This window comes from Poecilia reticulata, chromosome 12 (genome assembly GCF_904066995.2).
Source record: "Poecilia reticulata chromosome 12, P_reticulata-male-v2, whole genome shotgun sequence".
Lineage (NCBI taxonomy): Eukaryota > Metazoa > Chordata > Actinopteri > Cyprinodontiformes > Poeciliidae > Poecilia > Poecilia reticulata.
The window spans coordinates 7,091,890-7,113,768 of record NC_088841.1 but is presented as its reverse complement, the minus strand read 5'-3'; the positions used below and the strand labels follow the sequence as shown (position 1 = coordinate 7,113,768).

The following is a 21,879-nucleotide window of genomic DNA, read 5'->3' as shown; positions in this document are numbered from 1 at the left end:
GGATTTCTCTCTTGTCTCATTTGGGTGCTCCCTTACTACCACAAAACAGTAATGCTGACTTCCTGATTGGATGTCATATTAACATTTTGAAGTGGCCCAGTCAAAGTCCAGACTGGAATTATTTTCCAGCGTTCTAATGATCAGGGTCATATTAAAGAGACTTTCCAACCCCAAAAGGTTGGAGCTCAAAGATAAATAATTAAATTAGCATCATGCTAAAAGAAAGTAACAAATGAAATGAAGGGTTTGGCTGATTTTTCCAATATTTCTTCTGGAATGGAATAACACAGTAGTTCTAAGTCTTAAATACTTCTAAATTCTCAACTTGAAAGTTACAATCAAAAAAACGAATACTAATAGTAGGAATTAGTGCTATTGATTTTTATTTTAGCATTTTGGGACCACCTCAAAGTGGAAAATACTCTGTAAGGGCTAAGAAATTTTGTCAATTCTAAATCCACAGCAGCGTATTAATACTATTATACCCACACATGTAAACACTAAACTTACTCCAAATTTGCCCCTAAAAGCTACTACATGAAAGCTTATTCTAATTGACAAATCTTTCTCAGGAATAAGCTTTATGTCCATCGTAAAGCTTCCTTTTATTAAATTGTAGGTTATAAAAATGCTTCGCCTCGTGGCTCATCGCTCCACAACGGGAACGTCAGACTCCAGGCTCATCAGGAATCTGTTCTTCTGTCAGCAGAACACAGGATAAAGAGCAGGAAACACATCCTTCCTGTGTCCTCTTCACTCTCACTTGTCTGTTGTCCAACTTATAGCACAATTATACTGTACATGTCATTGCCAGAAAGGCCATGCAGGTTTATTTGATGACCTTTAACCTTTAATCTGGGCTCCAGCCTAAATGGAAGAAAATAACTGATTTGTAGAAGTAGTTAAAAAAAATCTGATTATCAATTGCAGCTGCAGAAATTATTTTTCTGAAGGAACCTAAGTTTGTCTTTAGGTGATTTCTTTTTAAACTTTATAATCTCATTTTTACAATTGTTTTTGTGTTGGGGATCTTTTAATCTTCACTCTACAGAGAATTTAACCTTATTCAGATGAGGCAAACATAAGTTTTTTTTGTTTGTTTTTTTGTATACAAAAGCACTGCTATTTTTATGCTTTTATTTATTCATGATGATGTGCTTCATTCATTATTTGCTCACTTGTTGAATCCCCAAAAGGAAAACTACCTTCCAGGTTCAACCTGTTTGCAAAACCAAAAGTAGTTCCACACACACTACTGTTCAAGAGGTTAGAAAATAAGGTGTGCTTTGGTAAATATGTACATATTTTTAAATGAACAGTTATCTAAAACATATTAATAAAGCATTTTTATGTGACGGCCCCCTAAACCGCAAGTTTACAGAAGTGAAAGCGAACCAGAACAGAGAAATGAGCCACAATGACATCATCACTGATGTCAGTGTTGACGCCTACATGCATCCAGTTTATGTTCAGGTTCTCCAAAAGTTTTTTTTTTAATCTTTTGTTTTTAATGATGACTACCTTCCAAGTTCTCATTCGATGTACGATGCAAACCCCAGTTTTAAGCTAATAGCCCGTCTCTCCTTCTCTAATTATCCAAAACAAACATTCACTGATGCTTGTGCAAACAGCAAACGGAGCCCACTTCCTGCGAATCGCAGATTTTCTTCCTGGGAACGTCGCAACGGCTACTGTCTGCTTACAGCAGCAAATACGAAAACCATCATTACTGAATCACTGGATGACATCAAAGGTATTCATACAAAGGAAGACGGTGGACTACTTACAGTTGTCGGTTTTTATGGAACTGGACTCAGATCAGTACGCAGCACAGGAAACGTCAGGCCTCCACTTAAAAAAAAATTCTGCTGCGTTGGCAGGAGTGGGGCTTTAGTTCGCCTGCTTCTAGTCCCTCATTGTTCCTTTTCATAATATGATTTCACTCTGGCTCAGTTAAACCATAAATCTTATTCAAACATGAGATGTTTATGCTTCAAAAGTCTAGCTTGTTTTTATACCACTATTCCCAATACAGTACTTTAGAATAAAATGATATTCTCTAAAATCACAACAACTAATATCCTCGTTCGGTTTCTCACATAAAGACGCAAAGTTGCAAAAATGTTGCATAACAAATATAGGAAAATCTGGGCACCAATTCCAAATGACTCACATTATCCCCCCCATAATCCCACTTTCTCACAAATAAGCAGCGTAAACACACTTGAAACTTTTAAACTCCTCTGAAAAGTGTGGCATGTATTTTCCTTAGATAAACTTCCACAGAGGACGCTGCTGCCACTACCATGTTTTACGGTGGGAAGGGCATATTCAGGGTGATGTGCTTTGCTAGGTTTCCTAAACGCTCCCAAAACGTTCAGTTTCTTCTTTTCTCCTCCACATTTTTGCTACGTTTCATACTTGTATCCGTTTCTTGTTTTTAACTCCGTCTTTCATTTTGCCCCTCTTCCATAAAGGCCAGATTTGTGGAGTTTCACTGTCAACAAATCCTCCCAACCTTAGTAGGTGGATTGTTAGCTTTCTTGTGTTTTGTGAATGTTATCTTCTTCAGCATTTGAGTCACCGTTGTCATCTTCTTACTTTTTTTTTTTCCTTCTCTGCTTCCTTTTTTTTGGAGAAGGATTCTTTCATGTGACTAAAGAATGCGGTTTTAGAATCGCTCCACCTTTCGTTCGCTGGGCTTTCTCTTCTTGAAGCCTATTTTGTGTGCGGTGTGATGAACCCTTTGCTCTGAAATCCTCTGTTTGTGGGTAGAGCTGGATAATGACACGTCTGCTTCCTGATCTCTGCTTGGCTTACTGTTGTGACCCAGCGTGTCTTCATGTGGAAATCTTGGTCGTTTTTAACGCTGTTCAGCTCATATTCGTATTCAAACCTTTTAACTTTTCAAACCTGTTAGGATTTGTTTTAACCATATAGGAGTAGTTGTTTTTACTTGCTATCAGAGCTCCTTTAACAGATCCTGCTGGTTCACAACACGTTTAAAATTAAAAATACCAACAACTAACCATTAACCTGCTTGATGAGGCGGTAAGGAGGCAAGCCACACCTGTCTGCAAAGCAACATTTGAGCTGGTCACCAGTGATTCAGCCTTTGTCAAGTTTTTAAGCTTTTTTAAAAAATAAAAAAAATGTAAAAATGCTCTAATAAAATATTTTTATAGGCCCTTTAAATCACTTTCAAAACTTTGTGCTTGAAGACAACACATTTATGTTGCTAGCTAAAGAGGTATTGTGAAAATGCATACTTAAATCCTCCTGACTACCAGTAGTTCATTTTTGTCCTCTGTAGAGGACATTTCTAAACTTGAATATCTCCCACCCCCTGCATTCTACTGAATTAATACCTTTTGGTATCTGGAGAGGACATTTAGGGCTTTTCAATGATACCACATGTGAAGGGGTGGGACTTTTGTACATACCTTTTTCTAATTCATAAAAATGGCATTTATCAGTAATAACCACATGTTATGGGAAGAGACAAAGTAAGTGCATAAAACCTTTTATCACCTTACAAAGACTGTGGGATAAAAAAAAATGGTGATTGGACATAATTTCTTTTCCTGGTAGTCAAGAGGTTAAACTAAGGTCCTTGTGGTTTAATGTATTCATTAGTCTGTCTGTATGTTCACACTTCATTTTTCTTTCTTACTTCAGATTTTAGACTCAGCAGACATGGAACAACCAGCATCTCTCAAAAAGCTAAGCTGCTTATTATCCTGCTGAAGCAATTAACCATTTCAATTGTTTCAGCCATTGACAACACCTTGTGACTCCTGTCAATCAGCCAGGTGCAACAGCTCAGTGAGGTGCATTGGGTCTGCACCTTTTGTCAACCGGTGAAGCAAGTGGTGGGCCGGGTTGGTTGGTATTCTTTACAAAACCATATAAACGGTGCATCAGTTGGGGCGTACCTACAGGAAGCACACTTCCACCTTCTGACTGAAATAAACAAATAAAATAATGTTTTTAAATGGCAAGGCTGTTTAAAAAAATAATAAGGTCAGTAAATTGACAGATTTTGAAAAAAAACAAAACGAAACAAAAAAAACCCCAGCAGGTAACCTGTAGCGCTTTTATTTATCAATAGCTAATGAAATAATACGCTCGGATCGTTGCTTTCCATTTAAGAGGAAACTCCCACACATCTCGTTCCCGGATGATCCGCCAACAGTGTTCTGTCCACACTCCATTTTTAAAATCTACACTTATTTGCATATGTAAACTTGTGCAGGTATTAGTTTTTAGAAGTACCATACTTAACTGTAACATATTCTTTGGCCAGGGGTCACAAGTACCTCCGTATAATCCAGCTCCTGACTCTCTGCAGGTCACATGAGTAGTTATGTTTATGTCAAACCAAAACTACAGAACAGAGGAGAGGAAATTTATGGAAGCAAACAAAGCAGGGATTGCCACCAAGATATAGAGCGAGCTGGGTGGGGAACCCGTATAAATATGACATATTAGACTTGTTCAAGGGTATTATTATTATTTTCTTTCTTTATTCATTTGTGTGTGTGTGTTTTTTTTTAACAAACTGAAATACTGCAAAACTTCAAAATATACTCCAAAATTAAACAATTAGTTTGAGTAAGACTATACCTTATATCCTAAAGTGTATATTTTAGCCTTAATCAATTTGTGAATTAAGCTTAGACAGCTGCCTAACATTTAAAATGTAGCAAAAAAAAAGGAAGCTTATTTTTTTTCTGTGTCCTTCTATCCCAAAAGTGACCGCCCCTCTGCCACTTTAAAGCTGCAGTGAGTCAGTCAGTGAAGAGTTAAAGGTTGGAGCTGGCAGGGGTCTGCCCTGTGTGTCCACGGTATTTAGCAGGAAAAAGTCAGACTCCTGCTCGCTGTCCTGAGCTAGGTTTGTGTTTTGTTTTTTTCCTCCTCATTTTGCTGCAGAGCCGCCGAGGTGCGACGGCGACAACAAAGTAGCTAAGCCGTGTCACCGCGCGCGTTTAAACAGGTACGTCACTGTTATTTCCCGACGTTTTCCCATCAAACTCTCAGCAACATTACAGGTTGTTGGTTTATTGATGCAGCAGGGATACAAACGTGTCTATGAGTTGGTCGTCTCACGGCTTCTGCTGTGACGAGTGTAAGATTTTTATTTATTTTTTTTTAACCTTCATAGAACCTTGGTTTTCACTTAAAATGTATCCAGGCATCACTTTGGAAGGTTAAACCTATTGCATTGTTTCCCTCTGACTCATAACATTTTCTACAGCCTCTGGTCTAAGCGCGCACCATTTTTACCTAAAGTACTTCATTTAATTCCGAGAGAAATTCAAAGGTGTATTTTTAACTACGCACCACCTCGGAGAATTAGTTTAAATTCTAAAAGCATTTTTGGAAGTGACTGGCCTTTGTGTGCACAGCGCCCTGTGGTATTTCACCATCTCATTCATTCGCAGACTGACTCATTCCCTGATTTCCTCCAGATGTGCAGAAGTTTACGTTTCCTGATGGCCCTACATTGTGACACTTCTGCACTCAGCACTGCCATAATTCTGCTGACAGAGATTTACGCTTGTTCTCTGTGGTCAAGTTTAACTTGTTGTGACACAAGTACGTTTAAAAAAAAAAAAACCTTCCAGACTTTAAATATTCCTCCTGACGGGCACCCCTTGAGATTTTTGTTAAAATGTAACTGTTATATCCAGGAAGTGCTGACATTACACCAGTTTTATTAGGCTCTGCCTCCAGTCCTCCTTCTGCCATAGCTGTGCTTGATGGCCAAGAACAATCATGTGTCAGGATTATCTGAGTGATGCATTAAAGTTTGCCTTCAGCAGTTTCCAAGCACAACAAAATCTGCACGTGTGTGTGTCAGTGGCCTGCAGTAATTTACATGGCAAATGATGGGGCAAACGCATCCTGCTGTGCATTTGGTGTGTGTTCAACACCATCACTGGTAGATGATGTCGAGGTTTATTGTTTTACAGTTCCGCAGTAGCTGTTGTAAAAAAAAAAAAACTGCACAGCTAAAACCCAACTGATACTTTTTGTCTTTTTAAACCAAATGAGTAGCAAGTCGGCTGTGAGTCCTTCCACCCCTCCTCTCTGTACGATCAGGTGTTGCTCATTGCCAGATGATTACTGGCACCAAGCTGCAGCACATTTGCTGACTGGCAGGTATGCTGTCTTTTATATCTCTCAGTATCGGCCTCATTTCCTCTGCTCCCAAACTTATCTGGTTTTGATAAGTCTGGCATTCCTTCTCCAAGGCTTAAGCATAAGAGGACTGTGGGCAAACATCATTCTGAAGGCACCAATTTCCTCTTGTTCCTGCTCAGCTGGGCATCACGAGATCTCTTACTCTGCTAGCCTAAGATTAACCTTTAGGTAATTGCTCAACCTTTGGCCGTTTCCAACCTTTGGTCTGCTCAACGGTAGTCACGGGCTCTTTACATCCGCGCTTTAACCAGTGTTCCCTCTGGAGCTGGTCCTTGAGGTATGTCTGTCTACTGGGTATGGCAGGATTTGTGCCAGATATTTTTCAGTGGCTTTGAGCTTTTTGTTGTAGCTGATTGCTTGTAATTGTGTCTTCTACAGTGATAATTTGACTCAGACGTGCCTGTGCTGTTACAAATTTAAATTTGTGTGGGTACCACAGATCGACTAACTTGTGCTGCGTTGCTTGTTTTCTGGGTCAACGGTTTGACTGAACATGGGTACATGTGGGATTTTTCTCCAGCAATGTTGATGATTCTGGCAAACATTTGGTCCCTCTATACAGTTGAGTGTTTGGGTGTATAATGAACTGCCATGATGGAGTTTAAGATGTTAAAGCACATAGTTTTGGCATCATTGTATTTCTAAATATTTCACTTCAAGCAAACTATCGCAATCCTTTAAAAAAAATTTTTAAAGGGAAGGTCAAAGTGTCTCGTGGTCTTGAGTTTTTTTTTATTGGTCATAATGGCTTGTTTTGCTTGTTTCTGATGGGTGTTTTATGTGGTTGTAAACATTTTATTGCATGTCGTTTAATTTGCTCTTGAGCAAATGAATGAAGCTCTTCATCAATTTCTTAACTACAGCCTTAGTCTAATGTCCTTTTTTTTCCCCCTAGCAGACTTACCAGGAGTCTTTAATGACGTCTTATATTTTCCACCAATGCTTATCACTGTTCACTTCACTTTTTCTACTCCAGACGAACAAAAAGAGAAGGATGAGTGGGTGTTAAGTCATATGCCTGGTTGACTCGTCTCTGCTTTGCAACACTGAGCTGCAGCCTGCTTCGCCTAGGATTGTCGCTTGTCCCGTAAAGTTGGACCCCTTCACACGATGTCTACAGAGGTGGAAAACGGTGTACCAGCAACCGCTGACCCAAGTTCCCCAGCCACAGCCTCAACCAACAGCCCACCCCCTTCTCCTCTGACGACCACACCCAAGGGCCTGTTGAGAAAAGAGAAGAGGAAAGGTCAGTTGAATAACTTTAATACTCGAGGCTCTTAATGAACCAATTTTAAAAGAGAGTGGTGTTTTCAGCATACCAGAATAAAGGCTTGTGTTACTCTACAGACCTCTCTCAAATGGCGTTAAAAGAACCTTCACTGGGGAATAAAAAGCTTGTGTAAATTCTAGGAACACTAATGGATTTTAAACCATGAGTTAATACAATCTGTATGCCATTCATTTGATTTGGGTGTGGTGGAACAAGGTGGAATCTGAGATTTTTAACAAACTTTCTTTGCCCTTGGTTGCTAGCCGCACAGCACAACTGCTTTCTGTAGCTATTACGATGATATTATAATCAAACACTTGTAATGGCATTACAAGTGTTTGTTCCAACTTTTCTAGTTGAAAAGTCAGATTTCAGAGTATTGAGCACCTGAAGCTAGCAAGCTAACGGGCTACAACCCTGACTGTTGGCGAGCTAAGACGATGTTTGAGGACTGCTCGTTTGTCCTGAGAAATGTTTTTTAATGGCTGTTGCAATTTGTGTGTATAAGACTCAATTTCCTGAATAGACTATTTTGTGGGTTGGTCACTTGCTATGCACAAAGAACCACAAGTCTTGCTAATGTAACATAACGGAATGCACTAATGTCTGAATTTTGTAGCTGGGCTTAAATTCCTAATGTGACAAGGAGGCTTGCATAGTAAAGACTTTCACACAAACATTTCAATCAACTTGTGTGTCATATCAATATTTAACTCGATAGTTCCAGTTGTATTTAGCACCTGTAAAACTGTAGTACCAGTTTTTGTTTTATCTGAAAGACTTGTGACCATTTGCAGCCTTGGTCCACCCAATGTCTGGGTAATGACTGCAGCCTATAACAGGATGTGTCCCGTTTGAATTACAAGCAGCAATTGATTTCCTGTACTATGCGGAATTGTTCAACTCATAAATTTTCTACTAGCAGGAAGTTGCTCTGGGCTCAACACTCGGTGAAGTGAACAAAAAAATTGGAACTCAGAATAATTGAAACAGGATGTCATACAATGTCCTTGGAGCTAATGCACAATTTGAGAAGTAGCATTTTTGGTCAGTTTGTAGCTGCTTGACAAAATGCTAAATGTGCAACAGTTTGAGCGCATAATAAACATTTTCCTGTTTTTAGTGGTAGAGAAGACGGATGAGTACCTCCTGAGCAGGTTTCAAGGGGACGGTGTGAGGTACAAAGCCAAGCTCATCGGTATCGACGATGTCCCCGAGGCCCGTGGAGACAAAATGTGCCAGGACTCTATGATGAAGCTTAAGGTACAGCTGGAGTCAAATAATTTTTAAACTTTTAATATTGTTGCTGTGTGCTTGTGCTGGACTAAACAAATTTCCTGCAATGGAACAAATTCATTTTTTTTTTTTTCTTTTTCCCCTGCAGGGGATGGCGGTAGCTGCTCGGTCCCAAGGCAAACACAAACAGAGAATCTGGGTCAACATTTCCATGTCTGGTATAAGGATTGTTGATGAAAAGTCAGGAGTGAGTCTAGTTTAATGCTGCCTGCGGAGGATTACTATTTGCATTTCAGATAACTCACTGCAATTTATTTTTCCCTCTTTTATCAGGTAATTGAACATGAGCATGTGGTGAATAAAATCTCCTTCATTGCCAGAGATGTAACGGACAACAGAGCGTTTGGATATGTATGTGGGGGTGAAGGACAGCATCAGTTCTTTGCCATAAAAACGGCACAACAGGTAATGACATGAGCAGAGTCGCAGAGCAGTAAATCTTAAGATTCACAGGCAGCACTGAGACTTTTTATTTTCTGTGGACTTGCACAGGCAGAACCTTTGGTCATCGATCTGAAAGATCTTTTCCAAGTAATCTTCAACATGAGGAAGAAAGAAGCAGAGTCCTCAGAGAAGGTAACGTTTTAGCACCAAGCTGTAACTTCCTCTGCCGCCCTCTTAAAGTTGGACACTCTGTTTCTTTGTGGAAGAACAAAACATTGTCTTAAACTGGCAGAGCTGCCATGATGCAATCTGTTCTCCATGCACCTCCTGAAAATCAACAGTGCCTCTCGATGTTCTGTGAGGGAATTACATTCTCGTTCACTGACGAGGCTCATGTCAGCAAAATTTATTGAATCACTGACATTGTAACTCTCTTCACAGGCTCAAAATGGCTCTGCAGTTGCAGAGGTAAGCTCCCTAAAGCTTCTTGTTTTCAGAAAAGTTGGACTTTCTCTTAACATTCTCCTCTCTTTTATTAGAACTGTGACAATAATGAATCGAAGCCTGCACAGGTAGGAATTCCTGTTTTGGGATTTATTTTTATTTTTTTCCCCTGTAAGCGTTTGCTTTAATATTTGATTAATTTCCAGCCAGTGGAGCAGCTCGACCTTTTTGGAGACATTAAAACTCCCCCAGACATCAGGGCTCCAGAAGTAAGTTTGTAGCTGCTGTTATCTCTATCTGGCTAAACTCTATTTTTGGAGTCGTATTATGGCATCTTAATATTAATACTTTGTATCTGTGTGTCACTGTGTGTCTCAACACTTGCTGAAAAATCCAATGATTTTAAAATGGCTTTACTGGACATCAATGTTTTTAGTTTAGTGTGTTTAATATTTAAATGCCATAATTTTTTTTCTTTTTTAATGGAGGCAATCAACCTGTTTAAGAATTTGGATAATTCGCCCTTTACCAATCTTATGATTCGTCTTAACCTTAAAGCTGCTACAAGTTTTTTTTTTTTTTTTTTGAACATTTTTAATATGCTGCTTCTAGAAACTACCAGTGTTTGTATTGACATAAAAGTAAAACACTGGGTGCATGATTTTTTTTTTTTAGATTTAAAAATGAAATATTTTCCAAAGATCACTAAAGTATTCCTACTCTTCAAACTTCCAAATATTGAGGGGGTCCACTAGAGTGTCACTATATACATACAGCTGTTTCTGACTGCTTTGTATTCTAATCTGGAGTCTTTGGCAGGATTTGAAAATGATCATTTGTTTGTTCAAAGAATTAAGATTATGGTCTTAAACTATGCAAAGTTGGTGGCGATTTGGCCAATCTGGTAATTGCTGAATACAAATGCATATCACACTGATGTGACTACTTTACAGTAACACCAGACTGTGTCTGTCACATGATCTCAAAATTCAATTGAAAACCTATGTGGGCAAATATAATTCTACAACTTTTTTTTTTTTTTTTTCCCCCACCGCCGGACACTGCTTAAATGAGTTTTTGGCCTAATTGCCAAATGGATCTGCACACCAATGATGTATATATTTTTTAAAACCTTTGACTTGTAGCAGCTTTAAAGCACCTGTCTCTCACACCATGTGATTAATATGCGCACTCTGAAATTGTTTCATTGATCTCTTCTTCTCTCACTGTCCATGTTAACCAGGAATCTAATGACATTCTGTTGCTGGACTTTTCTACTGGAGTTGATGGAAATCAAAATTGCATGAAGGATTCCTCTTTTCTGAACTCCCTTGGCCCCGACTATGAAGTGCCCACAAATTCTAAAAATACGTCAACTTTTGGCTACTTTCCTGCTCCAGATGGTGACCCATTTGGAGATGACCCCCTTTCTAGTCAACCCAATAGTTTTGTACCTCATGATGCACATCAGCCACCTACAAATGATCTTAATGTTTCTTCTGACACTGTTAAGACAAATCTTAATGGTTTAAGTGGAGAGACTGGGCAAAATCTGCAGAAGAATGAACTATCCAGTAAATCGATGATCCTTGCGCTCAATAATGGACAGTGGCCACTAGGGGGTAGTATAACACAAGGCACTGGGATAACGATGGTGGACGGGAATGAATGTCAACAAGGAATCTCTGCCAAAAACCCATTTTTTGACTCCTCTTTGAAAACGTCCCCAGTCTCTTACAACATAAGTAACCCAGAAGCACCGGTGACCCATAGCAACAACTCTGTTGTCATAAGCCCACCTCCACAGAACTTTAAGTCTGGACGAGGTCGAAGGAACACAAAGGTGAAACCACACAGCCAGTAGAGTTATAGTGGGGTTGCATGAGACTGGGGTTCACGTCTAACATCACCTTTTCACGGTTCTGTTGGGTACGAGGACAGTTTGACTGCCTGTGTGTAGATGCCGTGCAAGGCCTCAGTGACTTCTGAATCTTTCAGGAAATGTTCTTCATCTCTATGCTTGCACTGGTGGTTTGATCCGGCTTTGAAACGCTGCATTTTGACTATGCTGCTGAACGAACACTTTTTTTTCTTCCTCTTTTCACCTTGGCTCTTAACCTATTTTTCTAACATTCATGCTTCAAGTGACTAAAGGGCACTGGTAAGTTTTGAAGCATGTTTACACATTAGTAATCAGGGTTCTACTTTGAGCATGCTAGATTACATTTGAGCAGTCTTGGGTAAATATTTTTGCATTTCTGTGTTCAAAATCCCTCATTGGCATCTTATTTTGTGCCACTAGGCTGGGTCAAGTGATCTGTTTGGCGCAGACTTATTTGGTGCTTCTTCTGAGACATCTCCAGCTGACCTTTTCAACAATACACCTACAAATGTTGTTCCTTCAGCCATGGCTGCTCTGGGTAATGAGCTTTGTTTTTTTTCTCTCCCAAAGTTTGAGTAAATTTACTGTAAACTTACTGCTTTCTTTTGTACATTCAGGCAATCTTCAGTTGGGTCCACCAGCTACAAGTGTACCTATGGGCATGTGGGGTTCCTCCCCTGCTCCAGCCACAATGTATCACATGCCAGGAATTGCTGCTCCTGGCCCTAGACCCAACTTTGTGCAACCGGCTCCCTTTGCTGTTCCCATGCAGCCCCCCCCCTGGGGTCCGCAGGTGGCACCTCAGTTCAGTGTCCCACCCCTCTCTCCGCCTCACCTCCAGTGGGCTCAGCCAGCTCCCTCCAATCCCTTCCAAACAATGGGAGACCAGGGTCCGTCACGCCCCCCTCCAAGGCCGCCTGCTAAGGAGACTCCGGCCAGAGTGGAAAACGCTGCCTTCACTGCTTTGGATCCTCTTGGCGATAAGGAGAAGAAAACTGGGAAGGACATGTTCAAGAACTTCCAGCTCGCCAAACCTCCTGCTATCCCAGCCAGGAAAGGGGAAGTTGCATCAAGTGCTGCTGCACCCGCCGCCAAAGAGTCGGGGGCATTCGATGAATACTTTTCCAATAAAGTGGGTGTGGCCCAGGAGGCTGCAGACTATGATGACTTTGACATCAGTCGGATGTCTTCACTTGCTAATAATGGTAAGATGGCTCAGGGTTTTAAAATAAAGGAATAATTTGGATTTATTTTTTGAAGTGAGATTTATCGGTAATGGTTTGATTATCGGTTTGTGCAGTATGGGATTCCCTCTAGAGAGAGCAATTGGGTAAAGTTGAAAACTTCAGAGTCCATGCTAGCAAGCAGTTGTTTCTCAAAAGTGGAGGATCCAGACCTCTTGGTATGAGGCAAAACATAGAACAAGGGGCTGGCCTTTTCCTGGTTATGTTCTATGTATTAACCAGATCCAATCAATGCATCTTGAGTTTTAGATTGTCTGGGAGATGGAGACCTGAAAAATGACAAACGCACATCATTTGTGCTGGTGCAAAAATATTGAATTGATCCAAGCTCCTGAAACTGGAGCATTTGGGTCGCTAGTCAGCCTCTCGGTACTCCATGGACTTTTCTCTAAAATCGCAACATATAATGGAGCCATTACTGGTATTGCAATCCTAGTACTTCATGCAAACCATTTTGCTGTACATTCTAAGAAACTCAGTTTCCCTCTAGATGCTGCAAAGCAAGTACCTGTGCAAACTCCTGGCCTCCTTGATGCTGCCTTCTCTTCTGCTCCAGTTCCCAACAATTCAGCACAAACGCTGGGGCAAGGCTTTGGTCAGGACATGTTTGATAAAGCCTTTGGTGTCCCGGATCCTAATCCTTTTGGAGCACCAATGGTAAGAACTTGTTAATCAAGATGTTGCATTCTCTGATACTCTTGGTGATGAAACACTTTTCTTTGGCAGAATACAGTTGCTCAGGCCTCTGGTTGCACAGATGCCTTTGGAGATGCATTTGGTAATCCTTTTGCTTGACTACAGGTTGGCCCATGAGTAAGTAAGTACCTGTTTGCTTGTTCCTTACATCATAAGGGAACAAACCTAACTCTTTTTTTTAATTTATTTTTTTAATGCCTTACAGTGAAAGGAATTGCAGGGCAAACGAAGCTCTCCACCTCAAACTTATCTTCAGGACAAGCTGCCCTGTGCAAGACAATCCAATCCAAATGAACTCTTATTCTTGTCCCTGAACCACCTTTTTTTTTTCCTTCCAACACACCAGCCTTTGACTCTTGTTCCTGTTGACTGATCCACTTGGTAAATGTTTTGGTATGATTTTCTGATGAAATGGTTGTGATGTTTAAATGTTCACTGCTAATGCTATCTTTGTAAAAGAAATAAATCAGAAATTACGCAGTAAATTGTTTGATTCTTTGCATCATTGCGAAGGAAGCAACAGATCAATTACAATTGGCTACTTTTCTATCCTACAAAAGGTGAAGTGAATTGACTGGTTTGCTCTTTGAGAACATGGACATTTGTATATAGGTTTTTTTTTCTCCGGCATTTTAAAGCTTTAAGCTGTCCTTCAGTCTAAAATTTCTGTTTCAGCAAGAATTACAATTTCTAAAGGCAACACTGACTGAATATTGACGCAATCAAAATCACACAGCTTGAGATGGAAGATTTTGTACTTTATTTCTTTTGGTGGTACAACACAGACCTGGAGTACTGCATTTTGTCAACCAATCTGAGTGCCCTTTGATGGCCTGGTGATCTGTCCAGTGTGATCTCTGCCTCATTTGTTGACTGCACCCTCCAAACCCCACTAGGGATAAGGGTGTAAGATGATGGATGAAACCAATCTGAGCCTGGAAGCTTGTCTCCATCTTCATGTACTGCACTGCAGATTCTCCTCTACAGCAGAGCCTGCTGTGAAAGTGCAGACCAGTAACATGGCAAATGATGAAAAACTTGTTCCTGTTTCTTGGCCATTTACACAGTTGCAGGAAACCGATCTTAAGCTTGTGTGAGCAGTGCATTCACACCGATGATTAACAGTGACAAGACCTTCTGATTTTTATTTTGACCTCTTTTTTTTTTTTTTTTTTTTTTTTTTTTCCATCGGTCTTGTGCTGTCGGGACACTTTAACATGGGTAAAATACTTTTTAGGTTCCCTACTGCATTTTTACCTACATAGAATGTTCTGTGCCTTGGTGATTTTCATTTCTATCCCTGACTTATTTTTCAGTAAACTTTCATTTAATTTGCTTAGTTTTTGGCTTTTAGTACTCATGCCATAAAGTTGGCCAGCAATACTGATTAACAAGTGAATGGACCTTCCCAATTTACATTGTCTTCACAGTCACTGCACTCCAATTTTCATTTTGTTGGACAACTGGCTGTACCTTTGAATTAAGACGGTCATTAATATTTATGGAATCATCTTAAATGTTTTTATAGAAATCGGTTTCTCAAGTCAAATTTTATGGATCATGATTTGTAAAAGTAAAACATCCATGCAGATCAGTTTACATCACCACTGTGACAAACTACACACACAACTCCCTCTAGTCTCTGCACTGTGACTTGGTTGAAGCGATTTGTCTCCAACTACTGTTGCCAGTAAGTTTGTAGAAAGTCTGCAATGAGGTGTGACGTCTCTGGTATATATGCTTCGTATTGCATGCACTTAGAGAAACATCGAGTTTCTCCAATTGGTCTGCTGTTGTGGTTTTAACACTGTCAAGTTCTGACTATGTTCTGTCAGCTTTGTTTAATCAAGTAGTTTGTACTGAGAAACATGCTATGTAACAGGGAACCAACTGAAGTTGATCACAAACAATTTGCTTTCTTAGATTTAAAAAAATATTAATTTTTACTGCTGTTGGATGAAGTGTCAGTTTGTAGCTACAGAAATTGTTGCTGGATGAATGTTTTCATCGAGCAACAATTGGATGAAAACATTCATCCAATTGAATGTCACTAGCAAAATACTACAGTAATGCTTATCAAGAGTGGAATCTTTCAAACTCAAAGTATCAATAATACTTTGAGTTTTATTGATACTGAAAGCAAAGAATATCATCGCTTCCATTTTTTGAAATTGGAGTACAGTGCATTTATCTTTGCTTTCTCTCATTGATGTCACAAACTGCATCCGATTGTGATTGCAAAAATACAGAAATGGTTGAACTGATATTTGGTACAACAGCTCGGTTTAAGTCCAAAGTTTTGTGTTGCTGCCTGGAAACCAGCTATACATTTCTTGCATTTATGCACCACTTTGTGTTATTTCAAAACACTGATGTTGAAAGGGTTATGGGAACTTCTGCTAAACAATTTTTTATATATATTTTTTTTCCCCCCAAATATTTCATGATTTTACTCAGTTTATCTTTCCAATATAAAGTCTTCGGTTGTAGAGTTCATTCAATTGAAGCTAGTCAGGCAGGATCCAAAATACATTTAGAATTAACAGCTTGGCAAGTTTTGGAAACAATTGAGGTTTTTGTTAATTTTATCAAAAGGTTGTTCATACAATTAACTGAACAAAGTTGCATTGTGCTTTGCTGAAACGATACAAACAGCATTTGAGAAAACTGCACATCTGAAAACGTTGATCAGTTGCATGATACTGAGCCCTAATAATGGATTCCAGTAGCTGAAAAACATTTACCCTAGCTTTCTGTTCTTCAGAAGCTTCAGCTGATGTAAAACATTTATCTAAATAAAGATAATCACAAGTCATTTCACATATTGCCAAGCTGAGTGCAAGTATTGTACGTTTTTGTTTTGTTCTGAAATCGTTTAGTTCCTGTCTGGAGTGATTATAAAAAAAAATTATTTTTTTTATTTCATTAGAAAATATTGAACTGATTTCATAAAAGAAAATGCGCACATGCATTTCAGAAACAGTTCCTATTTGCAACATGGGATGCTTGTCACTGACCACACAAAAATTGGCATAGAGGCAAAGAAACTAAAAGTTGTGTATTAAATAGAAGGCATTATTGCATAACTTTGCCATTGTTTTTCACTGCAGATGTTTAAAAATGCATTCTCTGACTAAGACATTTTAAACACGCCTGAAACAAAAAGTATATGGTTGGAAGAGCATGTTGACCAATTGTAAATGAAACATTTTAGATTCCTTCAATACATCTTACAAATATTCACCAGGTGAGATTATTTACAAAAATTGATTTAATGACTTACTGGATTCCCTGATTTAAAAAAAAAAAAAAAAAAAAAAATTTGTATAGGAAAAACAAAGCCCTTTATTCCCTGTCCTGTACCTTCAGACACAGTCTTTAGCATCATTAGCAGCTAACGGTTAATCTGTTGTACTGTTTTCTGTCTTGTGTGTCTCTTTATTGTATCTTTTTTTTTCCTGCAGAGGAAACCCAAATGCCTTACAATTAAAAGTGGCAGGGAAGTGTGTTTGAGACAGCTAGCCAAACTAGAATATCAACACAAGCTAGCAAACCAGTAATACTACCTTTATAACTTCTACTGCTAATTAAATCAACCTTTTTATATCTGGTACCTATAATAACCACTTTAGCTTAGTTTGATAAAGTCCTATATTGACTACAACTGTGAATACAAGACCGTGTTTAAGTTGGTTAGACATCTTTCAACTCAATATTCTGCCAATAGATCCTGTCACGCCCCTAGTGGCCATTTATAAGCACAGCAGAAAATGAGGGAGTTCAAATTTAAAATCTGTCACGATGAAATAAAGGGTGCAACCACCCTTATGGAAGAGGCGAGGTGTCTGTAGTGACTGACGCTAATAAACATTTCAACAACAGTACTGATCTACGACTGTAGTTAGGTAGGAAATATTATTGAGGTACTTGGTTAGATTTCTCCAAGCTACACTTCAAAAACGCAAAATCTTACCAAGGATTTTTGGTCTGGTTCCTATATCCCATTACACTTGAATTAAGACGAAACTGAATCAAAAGTAACTTCAGCGCAACATGAAGGCTTGTGTTTAAAGTAAATAATTAAATAATAAAGTACTTATTCTAATAGCAGAAAAAGTAACTTATGTGGAAAAATGTCTTGTAAGTTTTAAAAAAATCTGCCAATGAAACAAACTTTTTCATCAATATTAAGGAATTTATCTAAAACAAGCTTTTATATCTTGCTTTAAAGTTACTTGACTTATTTCAAGCTTGTGAAGATATTTGCACTAGAAACTACACAAAATACTGAGTAAGATGTTTTTCCTGCAGTGTACTGTCTAAAGGTTTTGATAAATATCCAGGTCTTCTCCGTATATATCCACAATTTGTTCCTGTAAGTTGACATAGTCCTCCCCATCGTCAGTGCTGTCCTCTTCCTCACTCTGTCCTTTTGTGCCGTCCCCTGTTGCAGCAACAGGACCCAGTCTGGGATTTACATAGTCCTCCCCGTCATCACTGCTGTCCTCTTCCTCATTCTGTTCTTTTGTGCCGTTCCTTGCTGCAACAGGACCCTTACTAGTATCAACATAATCATGCTCATCATCACTGCTGTCATTTTTATCCTGTGAAGGGTCTTCATAGTCGTGTGAATCACTGTCCTTCTCGTCCACTTCCTCAGTTCCCAGACTGCTGGTGTTCACCGGCTCAACGTTTACATAGTCCCTCTCTTGGTCGTCGTCTATGTAACTGTTTCTAACAGTCACTGCAACATAAGTTGTCATGAGAATAAGCAGACAAAATGGTGCTCAGGTTTTCCTTGTTTTACTCATGCTGTAAGACATCAAATGTCCAAAGACTTGGACATGGGCACTCACCTTGATTTAAGACCACGTCACTTGGCTTTTCAGCCAGTTTTCTTCTTCTGCGGACTAGGCAGGCAACCAGTAAAACTATCAGGAGAAGCACCGGGACCCCGGCCAGCAATATGTAAAGCAGCAGTTTCCACCATGAATCTTAAAGTAAAAAAAAAAAAAATTTCTTCAAACGTGCATGATGAAAATTGATGTTGCACACGCTCTTAACACTTCCTCTACGCATTGTCACGATGAAATAAAGGGCGTAATCACTTCTACTGTTTTAGGAAATATTTTGTTTTGCAATTATGCTGCTTTTGAAACTGCTGTCTAAAAAATAAATACCGTTCTACCCTCCTGCTCTAATAGGCTATATCTGTCGTAAGCCGCTTTCTTACTCTCTAGCTCGCTAGATGGGGTCTTGCATCCAAAAAAGTGCTTTATAAGGGTTCTAACCTTAAGAAACGGCTCATTTTTGTCTTGCCTTGGCTTATCTTGATGCTGAAAATATCCTGGAGTTGATTTTGCAAGAGCAAAATGACCATGGAAATGCGAGCATTAAGTGCTGATCCCTGAGGTGAAACTCATTGTGACTTTTGTCGTCTTACCTGTCACAGTGACATGAATCCATCCCGTCTCATCAGACTCGTATGTTCCATTCAGGTTCACTGTATACCTACAGCTGTAGTTGCCCTCGTTTTTATAATCAGCCTTGGAAATGTTAAAAGAAGCTGAATGGTTGCTTTCTAATTTTGTAGAATTGCCATTATATTGCTGAAGGAAATAAAATTTCAATTTGCCGGGGATTGAGTCAACTGTGCACTCGATGGAGAAGCTGGAACCCCTGAGGATTTCTGCATGTGACAAGTTAATCGACGTCCCATTAGGAAGCGTCAGTGAGATTCTGGGCTTTGAAATGGCATCTGAAAACAAAAAAACAAGGATTAAATCAAATTCAGTTTTTTTCAATGGAAAACTAACAATACTTCACTTCAGTAAATTCATTAAACTGAAGTGAAGTATTGTGAGCCTCGTTTTCTTATTTTTTAATATTGTGTACAGGTAAGAAAAATCACAAGCTGAGTGTCGCAGACAATTTGAATATTGAATAAAATCAATAAAAATTATATTTTAAACAAAAAGATAATTTCCATGTACTCAGCACCTGGTTGCAACACCTTTTGCATGAATTGCTGCGTCAACACAGCTTGACACGGAATCGATCTGCCTGTGGTTCTGCTGAGGTGTAAGTGAAGTACGGGTTGTTTTGATGGAGGCCTTCTCGTCTCCATTGTTTACTGTCTCATCTTTCTCGAAAATATTCTAAAAATTCTCTAAAAGGTTCCGATCAGGCCAGTTTGCTGGTCAATCACTACAACACCACAGTCATTGAACCTGCTTGTTGTACCTCTGAATGTGGAAACTTGAGTCCTGTCAGACAATAAAATCAGGATCTGTAAAGTTTGTCAGAAGCATAAAGTACTCTATGACTACCTGGTAGATTTAGAGCACCAGGTAGTTGCTCTAAATCTAATAGATGGTAGATTTAGAGCAACTTACTACCTGATCGCTGTGGAAAATCAAGTAGTAGACGTCATTGCTATGATTTCTAGTCATGGGAAACGCCTATGACTTGACATGTTCACAGTCTACCACTGTCTCTCTTGACTTCAAACAACACAAATTCGTGTCCAGTCTTCCTCCAGACTTCCAAATGAAATGCAAACTTTGTTTTTATCAGAAAAGTGGGGTTTGGACCACAAAGAAAACATCTAGCTCTTTTTACTCGTCAGCCCAGGAAAAGCACACCGTTTCCCTTCAACTCTATATCTTGACACGGCACTCAACTAGCTTCTTCATCAATGACTTTTTTGGTTTAGCCTCCTCTTGCAGGGTGAAAATCACTGTTTTCTGTACATCTGTGACATCAGCAGTCTAGATTGATCATGTCGTCTACTGACCCAGACTGAGAGACCAATTTGATGCTCCAAAAACCTTTTGGGTGTGTTTCAGGTTAATTGGCTGATCAGACTGTGACACCACGACTTTACGGTATTTTTTTTTTCACAGTATTCATGTTTGTTTCTTTTTTCAAAACAGAATTTAGCATTTCTGTTATCTGTAATCCATAACTATCAAAATTAGAAGAAACTGGTTTGACATGTTTCGCTCTGCGCAATGAACTTATTTCACTCATTTTTGAGACGCATACCTCTACATGAACAATGAAGCTATTGGAAGTGAGGCTTGAACTATTTTAGGTGAAACTGTACATTTCTTTCCACAAATGGGGGCGCGGGGGAAAAAAGAATCAAAATGTACAATACCAATCAAAGCTATCCATCTGTACATGCACTCCAAATTAAAATCTTAAGACCACTTGAAAAATGGCAAACATTTACATTTTGCACTGTTGGACCTTAAGAAGATTCTAGGTAGAGCTTCAAAGTGCAAAAAGAAGAAATGGGAGCGATACAAAAACAATCCGAGTAAGTATTTTAATGCAAACGACCATAAAGCTGAAATAGACTGTTCGTCATCTGATCAAAAGTCAAGGAAATTAACTTGTAGAAGAGTAAAAATTACAAAAACTTTGCAAACTGCTAGACCCTATGACTGAAATGATACTCTGATGTATATTATAACTGAGCATCTTACCTGAACAGACAACGAGTGCCTTATTGGCAGTTGAGTTCTGGGTCTTGTTATTCTTGCGCTGACATTCATCAAAAGAGTTTTCATTTCCCGTACACCAAAAATCGGGGGTTTTAGATGTGGGGGTCGTCTCTGATTTCAGTGACTTCAGTGACTCCAGTGACTCCAGTGCTGTCCCACAACCAGTGTTTCTGCAAAGCACTTTGCTGTTGTTGAAGTGCCATCTGTCATCATCGAATGTTTCCATATTCTTGTCTTGGATTTGAACGTCTCCATAGCACTTTCCTTTACTTTTAAATCCAACAGAAACTGATAAACATGAGATTAGCAAATACATATATATGAACTGTGAACACAAAAAACAAATTTGAAAGTACATTTGCTTTTTGAACATGACTGACCTGAAGCAGCATAACACAACACACAAATGTGGGCAGCTGCAAACAATTAGCAAAGTGCAGTTATGAAAACGGTATGCAGTTTTATATCTTCTTTAGTTCAATACACACATCTGAAAGTGAGCTTGACATTTCTAACAAAACAGAGAAATGCTAAAAAGACATCTCACCAATAGCCAGAATAATGAGGAAGTTCCTCCATTGACTGAGCCCCATGACTGAGACAAAAACCGAGTCTCTGAGGAAGTATATGGAAGGCTGTGATGGTAACAAAAACTGAACTGAGATGTGACATTTTTCTCACATTCCCTCCCCCCCACCTCCCCGTGTTTATCTGACAGAGCAGAAAAGCAGGATGTCTCTTTTGCGTTTGGTGATTACAAAGCGGGATCATTTTAAGAATGAAATAATTGACTCAAAAGTTTTACGTTTTGGTTCCAAGTGATTAAATTTAAATATCAACCACATTATTCAGCGACGCACAGTAAGGTTCTCTACTACTTTGCTATCTTTCCTGCATTAGCTTCATCCACGGGAGGAAGAAAAGCACCAGAAAATGTGTTGAGAG

General features: G+C 39.1%; 2 protein-coding genes across 10 annotated transcripts; one reads left to right on the top strand and one right to left on the bottom strand.

Annotated features, from left to right (window-relative positions):
* Nucleotides 1-4,796: 4,796 nt before the first annotated feature.
* On the top strand, nt 4,797-13,908 carry dab2 (DAB adaptor protein 2). 8 transcript variants are annotated; one of them, XM_017307671.2, is made up of 15 exons: nt 4,797-4,894; nt 7,184-7,453; nt 8,601-8,740; nt 8,862-8,960; nt 9,047-9,178; nt 9,266-9,349; nt 9,599-9,625; nt 9,697-9,729; nt 9,808-9,870; nt 10,845-11,444; nt 11,904-12,021; nt 12,101-12,688; nt 13,218-13,384; nt 13,454-13,540; nt 13,629-13,908. In XM_017307671.2, the coding sequence occupies exons 2-14, from the start codon at nt 7,318-7,320 to the stop codon at nt 13,520-13,522; spliced, it is 2,256 nt and encodes a 751-aa protein (XP_017163160.1). In that variant the 5' UTR covers nt 4,797-4,894; nt 7,184-7,317; the 3' UTR covers nt 13,523-13,540; nt 13,629-13,908. The 8 variants fall into 8 exon arrangements, with proteins under 8 accessions (XP_017163160.1, XP_008421732.1, XP_008421733.1 ...); XM_008423510.2 differs by having other exon boundaries at nt 4,800-4,996; nt 7,279-7,453; XM_008423511.2 differs by having other exon boundaries at nt 4,800-4,996; nt 13,454-13,528.
* Nucleotides 13,909-15,845: 1,937 nt separating this feature from the next.
* On the bottom strand, nt 15,846-21,553 carry LOC103473345 (uncharacterized). 2 transcript variants are annotated; one of them, XM_008423504.3, is made up of 6 exons: nt 21,482-21,553; nt 21,315-21,350; nt 20,917-21,222; nt 18,867-19,181; nt 18,280-18,417; nt 15,846-18,167 (listed from the first exon to the last, which is right to left on the bottom strand). In XM_008423504.3, exons 1-6 carry the CDS (start codon nt 21,525-21,527, stop codon nt 17,743-17,745), a joined length of 1,266 nt encoding a protein of 421 aa, XP_008421726.1. In that variant the 5' UTR covers nt 21,528-21,553; the 3' UTR covers nt 15,846-17,742. The 2 variants fall into 2 exon arrangements, with proteins under 2 accessions (XP_008421726.1, XP_008421725.1); XM_008423503.3 differs by having other exon boundaries at nt 20,917-21,350; nt 21,482-21,547.
* Between the last annotated feature and the right edge of the window lie 326 nt (nt 21,554-21,879).